General features: G+C 36.0%; 1 protein-coding gene across 4 annotated transcripts in view; it reads right to left on the bottom strand.

Annotated features, from left to right (window-relative positions):
• LOC108751578 (venom dipeptidyl peptidase 4) overlaps nucleotides 1-11,084 on the bottom strand; it is a 794,336-nt gene that overhangs the window by 37,821 nt on the left and 745,431 nt on the right. For all 4 annotated transcript variants that reach the window (XM_018491818.1, XM_018491819.1, XM_018491821.1 and 1 more), the window contains one exon: nucleotides 1,769-1,963. In XM_018491818.1, the coding sequence (XP_018347320.1) occupies nucleotides 1,769-1,963 (195 nt within the window). The remainder of the gene's footprint in view (nucleotides 1-1,768; nucleotides 1,964-11,084) is intronic.

The raw sequence follows: 11,084 nt of genomic DNA, 5'->3' as shown, positions 1-11,084 counted from the left end.
CCCCCCCCCGTCAACTCTCTCTTACTCTCTTTTCCCGCCGTCGGATAAATTACTCCTGGCAGCTAAATGGAAATAAGAGAACGCAGCTCTTCTTCGTAACCGCCACTCGACAGCAGTGGAGAAGGTCAGCCAATAAATTCAGATAAAAGTACGAGCAATTTTCTTCTTGTTAACGCGGCGGCGGCGGTACTCTCTCTTTCCCATTCTATCTCTCTCAGGTGCCTACGCCGTGAAAAGAACTTCGTTAAACGTTAAATACGGTCCTCGGACGCGTCGAGGGAACCGTACTTAGATTAGTTAACTTAGGGCTTAGCAAATTACTCCTATCGCGCCATGATAAGTCACTTTGAAGCTTCGTCTGTAATTAGGTTTGTCCTAAAGCAAAACTTTGTTCGCGTAACACTTCTAGGGGACGAGCGCGTTTGGCCTCAGATTCTGCCTGCGATGATCTGCGTTCATTCATTAACATTACCGTCAAGAGTTATCTCGGCGGCTGGTGTCAGAGGCAATTTTGGGTTAACGTTATAATGCGTCTTCTATGTATACGTGGCGTAAATGTAATATGCGCTTTATACTCTATGTGCGTGCGTGTGCGTGCGCGTGTGCGTGCGCGTGTGCGTGCGCGTGCTCGTGCGTGTGTGCGCGTGCTCGTGCGTGTGTGCGCGCGCGCGTGCGTGTGTGTGTGTGCGTGCGCGTGTGTGTGTGCGTGTGCATGTATGCGTGCGTGTATGCGAGCGCGCGCGTGTGTGTGTGTGTGTGGGGAGGGGGGAAATATGACTATGCTTACTATTTAAGTTTGATCCTTCTTAAAAAAAAAACTGAGGAAGATACATTAAACGGGTTTAGCGGAGAATTCGTTTTTCTGACATTTAATAAAATAAATTTATTTACACAAAAATGCAGAGAGATGTTAACTTTGATATATTTTAGATTAGAATAAAATAAAAGACATTTTTTTTACACGGATCTGTATGCACTTTTAAGAGATAAAACTCTCCTTTGACAAAAATCAGTTTATTTTTTTCAAACCCTTGCGAAAATAAAGCGTAAGACTAGAAGGAATGTAAGTCGAATGTAAAGGGAGAGTAGCAGAAGTATAAGCAGCATATGGAACAATGAAATGTAAATAAAGAGTAAAACGCTTTATAAATGTTTTATGCTTCATTTATATTTCATTGTTCTAATCTATGCTGCTTTGAACATTTACTTACACTTCTGTTACTCTGCCTTTATGGTCGACATACGCTCCGATTTATATTATTACCCAGGAAGAAACAACATAATATTGTCGAAGTTTTCATAAAAGTTAAATAGTTCCAAGAGAACTTTATAACAATGATTGAACATTTTTTTTACTATTAATAAAGTACTCTTGAAACTATTCGACTTTTATTTAAAAAATTTTTCGATCTCGTATCGAATTTATTTCAATGATATTCGTTTCAAAAGAAACTAATTCACTTTTTCACAAACGATTACACCTAAGTGAGCGTAAAAAATACGTATTCCTTATTTTAGTTTAGACTATAACATATTAAAAACTCATCAGAATCAGAAAAAGACATTTCTCTGTGTTTTCTTATTAGAATTCAAGGTTTTACTTATTAAAAGTAAATTTCACTTTGAAACTTCCGATGTGAAAACAGAAAATTATTATTTAATACAATTGATTCGGAAGATTTAATTACTTTAACTTCCAATCAATATTAAATAATTTTTTGGAAAATAAAAGTTCATAATCAGAATTATTTTACAACAGTAGGCTTACCTGGTAACGTTGATCTGATCAATAATTTCGACAGTGCCGAGACGTCGATATCCGGCGAACAGCATGTCATTACCCATTAATCCGGAGCCGCGACCGTCGATGGCAGCATATATAATACTTTTGTTTGTTACAAGATACGTGCCCCAATCAATGTTAAATTTTTCTGTCACCTGATACGAATCCGGGCCACCATACCTGAAAGGCAGACAGATTGCGTGACACAAATCGTCAGAACGCCGATATCTTTCATCGTTCGTATTATGTATTCACAATTTCACGTACAAACGTATTTGTTCATTTTGTATTGCAAACTTGACTTCGTTACAGTTGCATAAATTAGAACAGAGCAAATAATATTATATTCCTTTCAGTTTTTATTATTTCTGAGGTGATATGTGAAGTTAGCATCCCAATTGTAGTACTCAAAAGTTCTGAATAGAGTTCCCGTTTCCTCTTTTGACGAGACGAAAAGTTCTATATAATTTATAACAAGAGTTCCGCTTAATAATTATTTTTTAATAATTTTTAAAAAACTTTTTATCGAAAATCGAGATCGAATAGTTCTGAACGTCCCAATAGCTTCATTTCGTAAATACCTAGAGTTCCTGATATATAAAACAAATTTTTTTTAAATAAAAAAAAGTTAAAAGTTTTCGAAAAATCAATTTTTAGATACAAGTTCTGATTAGTTCCTGCTTCCTTTCAACGAGACGAAGAGTTCTCCGTATTTTTTAACGCAAGATTCGTTTAATAACAATTTTTAAACAATTTTTTAAAAATAGGGTGCTAACTTCTTATCGAAATTCGAGATCGAATAGTTCTGGGCAAAACATAGACCCAATAAAAAATGAGATATGTACTTAAAACAAAATTTGAAAAATTGGTTGCAAAAGCGCATATCTCCATGTATGTATAGCTATCCAATCGCTTTGTCACCTTATACTCGTACTTTCTGACAGAACTCGTCGAGAACTGTGCAGAATTTCAATCGGAATTATTCAGTACTCTTAAAAAATTTTCGATGACTTCCCATGTAGCGTATCTCGTTTGGTCCAATCGCTTTGAGGCCCAATACTTTTCAACAGAGCTGGAGAACTGTCCAGAACTCCAATCAGGACTATTCAGTACTTTCAAAAAATTTGTGATGACCCTTCATGATTATGGCAATCGCGTCATAGATATTCCGTCTTCACGGAATTCGTTGGCACGAGACAACGACACATACGCACACTCATACATACACACATGACACACATATCACACTCAAACTTTCACAGAATAGAAACGGCTATACAGATCATTGGTCGCAAAAATGACAATTACCTTGTAAACACGTAAATTTCTTTTAGCAGTCTCGGAATGCCTGTTGTTATTGGGCTTACTAAAATATATGTAATCGGTGCTCTGATCAATTTTAATCTTTAATAATTTACCATTTAAATAGTTACTCGCAGCGTATAACAGAATCTTTCAAATTTTTAAACAAGGTTAAGCGAAATAATATTTGGCATTCGTGTTTCTAGATGTGCGACCGAAAGCGAAGACGTGAGATCGACAGAGTCGACTTAGAGACATGAGCGAATTATGACGTGCTCCGTTTTGAGAGTGTAATGAATTGTTACAATAAATTCGAGATTTAGCCAATTTGACGCTTCGATAATTTATCCTTTACCAATCAAAACCATTAAAATTCCCAATCATGTAGCGTATCTCGCAAACCGTTGATCCAATCGCTTTGAGTCCCGATACTTTTCGACAGAACTTGTTGAGAACTATTCAGAACTCAAATCAAGTACTTTTAAAAAATTTTTGACGTCAGACTTAGAAAATTTTTAATAATACAGTTTAAATGTTCCATATCTCAAAAACCGTTGGTTCAATCACTTTTTCACCTAATATTTTTCATTAGGACTCGTCGAGAAGACGTTGAGCTCCGTTGAGATCTGCTCCGCATCAGTTGAGCCTGCTGAATGCGAACCATTGTTTACTTTACAAACATTAACACGCAGAACAAAATACCTTATTGCAATGCAGATTGGGAACTTTATGTATACTAGTTAGGAAAAAAACGTAAGAAATAAAAAAAATAACATACCCATTTATTTAGGCTCAGTTCCACAACTCATGGTTAACTCTTAACCGTTTAACTTCATTCATTGTTTCTTTCCAATTCTAGAAAGAGATGGGAAATAAGTTGAACCTCGGTTAAGAGTTAACTGTGAGTTGTGGAATTGGACCTTAATATGATAAATATCCGAAGTACATAAATTTAGTTCAAACTTCGCAACATATTGAAATGTCACGAAGACAGATGCGTCTTTTTACAACATTCGCATAACTAGTATCAATCGTTGCAAAAATATAAAGAGTACTCATATTACCTGCAGTACTCAATCCTACTCTATAATTGGTTACATTATTTTCCTGATTGTTTAGCGAGCAATTTCCTGTGTTTCCACGCTCATTACATCTCTAACATTTGATTGCACCAATATTACTTTGATTTTAAGCGAGGCTTAAAACTCTCTTTGTCTCTGTCTCATTTTTGGCTTTAAAATGAGACAGACAGAGTTTTAAATCTCGCTTAAAGTCAAAGTAATATTAGTGCAATCGGGACTTAAGGTAGTACTTGCGCGGCAGCATCGTCCAAAAGTTTAAATCTCATCGCGGCGCTCGATGGCGATACCTCACTTCTAGAGAGCCTTACAGGGAAAAAGTGGCAAATTGCATTATGTGACCCGGTAACCTCGGATTGGACATGGGCAAAGCTCTGTAGAACCATGATATGACGTTTAGGTTAAATCAGTTAGATGACTGCAAAAATCGTTATACGCTTGTCACCTTGTACTGCAATTTCCTTCTTAATTTTACAATTAATAAGGTCTTTGTAAGTAATACATATTATTAATCTTGGAAGTATATATCTTCCTTTATTATACATATATATATGAAATAAAACTATGAATTTACATTTCAGATATCAGGATTTGTGCATATTATAAAATGCCTGTCAGGTGTAGTGCTCACAGATGCATCAACTCAAATAAAAAAGGATGTTGCTGAAGGATAACATTTGCTCAAGATCCAAAGTTGAGAAATAGAATAGTGCTGTCGGAATTTCTAATTGGGAATCTCCAAAATCAGTTGTACTGTCTCTCCCTGTGAGGCTCTTTATTCACTCCTACCAGAGATAGAAAACTGTCGGTCCTACCTGTCCAAGGTCGCACGCATACATAAAAAGAAAATGAATACAGATAGACGTAGACAAAGGGCCATGGCACACAAAAATACTTAAGTAGAACATAAGCAGTAAGCGCATTGACCAATCACAGTAGAATCAATAGAGTCCAAAAGATCTCGTCTATAATCAAGTCGGATGACGCATGTCGGATGTCATTAGTCGTAAAAGATGAAATCTGACCATCTCCCAAACGACACCCGGCAACCGACACGTAAAAATCGAGGTTGTACGCATGCGCACAACATACGACAACGTCTCCTGATTGATCATAGACTAGGCCTAACGTAAGAGCATAACCAAAGCCATAACGTAAGCAATAGTCAATCCAACGTGTTGATTGAACCTTAAGTTTTAAACCTTAAGTTTTTTGTGTGCCATAGCCTTAAAGCTACCACAGACAAAATTTCTGTAACAGTAATAACAAGACGTAAACTTAAGCCGATGAGCCAATCAGGATATTACTTTAGATCTATATAATCTAACGAAAATAGAAATAGCAATAAACTTATCCATAAGGCAAATTTCAACCGGTTGAAATCCGTCTTACGGATAAATTCACTGCTATTTCTAGTTCTGTTAGATTACGTAAATCTAAAGCAATAATCTGATTGGCTCATCAGTTTAAGTTTACATTTTATATCCAGTGAGAGATGATAATTGAATCAATGTTGAATCGACATCAAATTGGATAATTTCGATGTCAAATCGACATTGATTTGATGTTGATTCCATTGTCATTTCTGACTGGGTAGTTATACTAACAGAAAGAAGGATGCCTACAGTAGAAGAACTTTTGCCTTAAGATGTCTTTTCATGCTGACGCTTGACGCTTATGTTCAGCATCCAAATAGGTCACGTAATTAAAATTGACGCTGGATTCGTCAATTTTTATCACGAGACTTATTTTGACGCCGAAAATGAACGTCAGCATGAAAGGCACCTTTAGAGATGAAACCTCTAAAATCTATAAATTCATTTAGAGTACGTAGGCTGCTAGAAAAGTTTCTGCAATCTAATACTTCCCGTGGCGCCAACGTTCTGCTACTATCAGAATAAAATTAGACGTTTTTAACCTATAATTCAATTGACAATTTGTAGCCAAACCAACTAGTTTTGTTTGCATAGTATTTTAAAAGAAGTTATTTTGTAAAAAAATGGAAATTTCGCGAGAAAATTTTCGGGCAATGATTTTTTACGATTACAAATGTAATCTAACTCCGAAACAATGCATCGATCTACTTCATTTGGCTTTTGGGGATGAAGCACCATCCAATAGAACTGTTCATAATTGGTTTGCCGAATTCCAGCGTGGATGTACCTTTCTTAGTGATGAATTCCGTGAAGGTCGTCCATCCACGTCTGTTGTTGCCACTAATATTGATGCTGTGCGTGAAATAATTGAGCGAGACCGGCATATAACATACCGCGAGATTCAGGCATCTTTAGGCATTGACATGAAAGCAATACATACGATTTTGCATGATCACTTGAGCGTACGGAAACTTTGCAGTCGTTGGATCCCACACAATTTAACCAAAGCTCAAAAACAGGCTCGTGTTAAATGAAGCAAAGAAATGCTCAAGAAATTCAACCGAGGTCGGTCAAATTTGGTCTATAACATCGTTACTGGGGAAACATGGATCTATTCGTATGAGCCCGAAAGTAAACAATTCACTGTTTGAGTATATCAAAATGAACCGAAACCAACAAAAGTTGTTCGTTCACGCAGTGCTGCCAAGCAAATGATTGCTTGTTTCTTCGGTTATACTGGACGTGTGACAATCATGGCTTTAGAGGATCGAAGGACTGTAAATACTGATTGGTATACAACAATTTGTTTGCCAGAAGTTATAAATGAATTGCGTAGAACAAACCGAAATCGTCGCATCATCCTTCATCATGACAACGCCAGCTGTCACACAGCACGTCAAACCGTTGATTTTTTATCCAGTAATGTCGAATTGATAACTCATTGTCCGTATTCACCTGTTTTATCACCTAATGACTTCTTTTTGTTCCAAAACATTAAAAATAAGATGCGTGGTGAGCGATTTGAGTCGCCTGAAGCAGCTGTTGAAACATTTCGTACACTGATATCTGAGGTTACAATTTAGAGTGAAAAAAATGCTTCGAAAATTGGTTCGAGCGTAAGATGCAAGAATGTATCGATCTTAAAAGCGAATACTTCGAAAAACAATAAAGCCATTTACCGAATTGTATATGTTTTTTTTTTTTCATATTGTTTGCAGAAACTTTTCCAACAGCCTACGTATAATGAAGGCTATCGCTCAATACCAAATTTCTTTTTTATCGGTAAAGAAAGTTAAAAAAATCATGTTTTACCGAAGTTTTACCGAAAACTTGAAATGACGACGCAATGGCGAGAGAGGCAGAGAGCGAGCGAGACATTAAGAACGGAAGGAGAAAGCTGGCGTATCCGGTTGAGAGATTCCAGGTTCGAATCCTGGCTGAGATAATATTTTTCTCAATAAGTTTTTTACTTTCTTTCTTTCTTTCTAGTCTAATTTAGAAAGGATTATTAGCGTTTCAAAATTGTGTTGAAACCAAAAGTTATCGGCGCGCAAATAAATTGATTTAACAAAAGAATATATAATATATTATTTAAAACATCCAACTTTGATCGATCTTGGCTTTCTTTATCGTATTTGATATATTCACACATACGATCAAGCTTAAAATTCTTAAATGATTTTTTTCAACTTTTTTTGCCGATAAAAAAGTGAAATTTGATATTGGGTGATATATTTCATCACACTCTAAATAAATTTATGAGTTTCAGAAGTTCCATCTCTATCAGTAATCTTCCTATACCATGGCACAGTATATACAATAATGCAACTCTCTATTGGCCTTTGATGTCAGTATTGGCCAAAATGGAATGTGCATGCGAGAAATAAATGAGTCACCTAGCGTTGCTACGGTTACCATCTAAACTTCTTTTTCTTTTCATCTTTTTTTCGCTCTGTTAAAACTCCTCACAAATCTCACTAGATTTATTCGCGTCGCAACCAACCAACGCGTTGAAGTGAGTAAGAGCTATTATAGGAGCATGTTGGAGCATATTAGAGTATGCGTCGCGAATAAACCTACTACTACAATAAAATAATCTAAACTTTATGAAAATTAATAAAAATAAAAAGATAATTGTAAATATATTGAAAAATAAAGAAAAAAATGTAGAAAAATTAGGAAAAATATTAAATTAATTTAAAAATGTATATTTATATAGAGAAATATTAATGTAATTGTAAATATACGAGGTCTGTTCAAAAAGTATCGCGAATTTTATGTTTTTTCAAAAATTATTTATTTATTCATGAATATCTATTTTGTCCCCTTCAAAGTAATCCCCATCAGATATTATACACTTGTGCCAACGTTTTTTCCAATCCTCGAAGCACTTCAAAAAATTATTTTTTGTGATCTTGTTCAGCTCCTCCTTCGATGCCGTCTTTATCTCCTCAATCGTAGCGTAGCGTCGTCCTTTCATGGGCCTCTTCAGTTTCGGGAACAAGAAAAAGTCACAGGGGGCCAGATCTGGGGAATACGGTGGCTGCGGCATCATTAGTGTGTTGTTTTTGGTCAAAAATTCGCGCACAAGCAACGATGTGTGAGCAGGGGCGTTATCATGGTGCAAAAGCCAATTTTTGTTCTTCCACAAATCCGGGCGTTTCTGGCGGATTGCTTCGCGCAAATTGCGCATAACTTGCAGGTAATATTCCTTATTGACCGTCTGTTGTTGATGTGCTCGGGCGTCTCACTTCATCAATGTTTTCGTCTGTTGTTGACGTGCTCGGGCGTCCGGCACGCTCTTCGTCGTTCACATCTTCTCGGCCCTCTGAGAACATTTTGTACCACCGATAAACGTTGCTTCGGTCCAAGGTAGCTTCACCATATGCCACAGTCAACATTCGGAATGCGTCCGCGCACTTAATTTTGTTTTTCACACAAAATTTGATACAGATTCTTTGATCCATTTTTTGGAATAGGCAAAAATCGAAGACGAGCCAAAACACGTGCAAGCAAAGCAGCTGTCAAAAATTAACTGAACATTCAAAATAGCCGAACTTGTCGGCATAAGTGAGAGACATGAGTACCATAACGCCACAAAAAATCGAAAATCGAATATACGTAATCCGCGGAAATTCAAAATTCGCGATACTTTTTGAACAGACCTCGTATGCTATGAAAATGTTATGAAAAAGCTGATATAATAGAAAAATTATATATATATCAAGAAATCGAACCGAAATAAAATTTACGGTCACGGTCAGAGGCTGTACTCAATTTTCGGTTCTGATTCCGGTCCTTTTACCGATAACCTTTTACCGGTTTTGGTCTCTTTCGATCTTTACCGGTTACAAATCCGGTCGAAAAAGTCCGAAATCAGAAAAAGTCCGAAGAGATTTCTTTTACTGATAACGGTGATCATAACCATTTGGAATTAAGTTTTTTTCGGTTACGGTATATGATTATCTACTGTAGAGAAAGGTAATACAACAAGCATAAATTGCATATTTAAGGAAATTCATGTTTATTTTAAGACAATATTGAATTGGAGATATGTAAGCACTAAGCAGTGTAAGACCCGTTTCTACCAATGCAGTTTAACTTTAACCTCGGTTCAACTTAGGGCTTTAGCAGAAGGCTGACTTATAATCTTAAGACAGTTCTTATGCGTTAGTAAAGACATGAGACTTAGGCCCAGTTCCACAACTCAAGGTTAACTCTTAACCGAGGTTCGACTTATTCTTTATTTCTTTCCAATTTTAGAATTGAAAAGGGATAAGGAATAAAACCACGGTTAAGAATTAACCATGAAATTGTGGAACTGAGTCTGAATCATAAAATACTATCTTAAGATTATAAGTCAGCCTTTCTGCTAAAACCCTTACTCTTCATCTTTTTCTAATTTTTAAAATAACATTTGTAAATAAAGAGAATTTATGTAAAACCAAATAATGAAATTGCTTTAAAACACTTGTAAAAATGGGCGAAGACTATCCTTATTTTCTCCTTGACTCCTTCTAAGTCAGTAAATAGTGGCAAAAGAAACGTGACATGAAAATAGGCTACGCATGCGCATTGCAAAAATTTTGATAAATTTCTCAGTTTTTTCGTGCCTTTTACAATTATTTATTGACTGTCATCGGAGTTAAGGAGCCTTCATCCATTTTTACAAGTGTTGCAAGAACCGACCAACCACAGGCGAGCATTCCTTTCTCTTTCGACTGTAGGGATATATATGATTACTACATCATAGGAATATGTATTATATAATATGTTTGCTGACTGTAGACTATAGTCAACGATCGTACATATCGAAGATGTTAAAAAATCCGAACCAAAAATTGGACTGAAACCTAAGCGAAAAACATTTTTGATCCGGTTTCGGTTTCAGTCCATTAGCCTGCACAACATTTCGGTCCAACAAAAATAACGGTTACGGTCCGGTTATCGATTTTAGTTTTGGTCCGGTCCGAGTCATTGATATATATAATATGTATATATAAATATATATATATATATATACACACACATATATATATCCAAAAAATAAATTTAAAATACAATAAATAAAAAGAAATCTTTTTTGCTCAGTTTCCTATGTTACTTTTCACAAGAAATCCTATGTTACTTTCACTTTTTCACAAGAATTAGACCAGTCTCTTGAGGTTTCTTACACTACATTTCATCAAATGGACAATACACATAATACTTTCCTTCAAATTTCTACTCTGAATCATGTATGGTTGAAAGATAAATGTTTAAATGATACATTGAAAATCTTATTCAAAGAGAGAGAGAGAGAGAGAGAGAGAGAGAGAGAGAGAGAGAGAAAGAGAGAGAGAGCAATAAAGGACAAAATGATACGGGACAACTTATTTCATGCATGCGCAATTGCGCACTCCATTTTGGCCAACATAAAATTAGATGAGTTGCTACTGTATACTGTGACCATAAGCATCCTTCTTTTGTCTGCGGTAGGCCTAACACTGATGTTGCCCACTGAACTATAATATTATACAACTGGAACGTGCGCTACTGCGCTGG

Source organism: Trachymyrmex septentrionalis, unplaced genomic scaffold (genome assembly GCF_001594115.1).
Source record: "Trachymyrmex septentrionalis isolate Tsep2-gDNA-1 unplaced genomic scaffold, Tsep1.0 scaffold5, whole genome shotgun sequence".
In the NCBI taxonomy this organism is placed as follows: domain Eukaryota; kingdom Metazoa; phylum Arthropoda; class Insecta; order Hymenoptera; family Formicidae; genus Trachymyrmex; species Trachymyrmex septentrionalis.
This window is presented reverse-complemented; position numbering and strand designations above follow the sequence as displayed.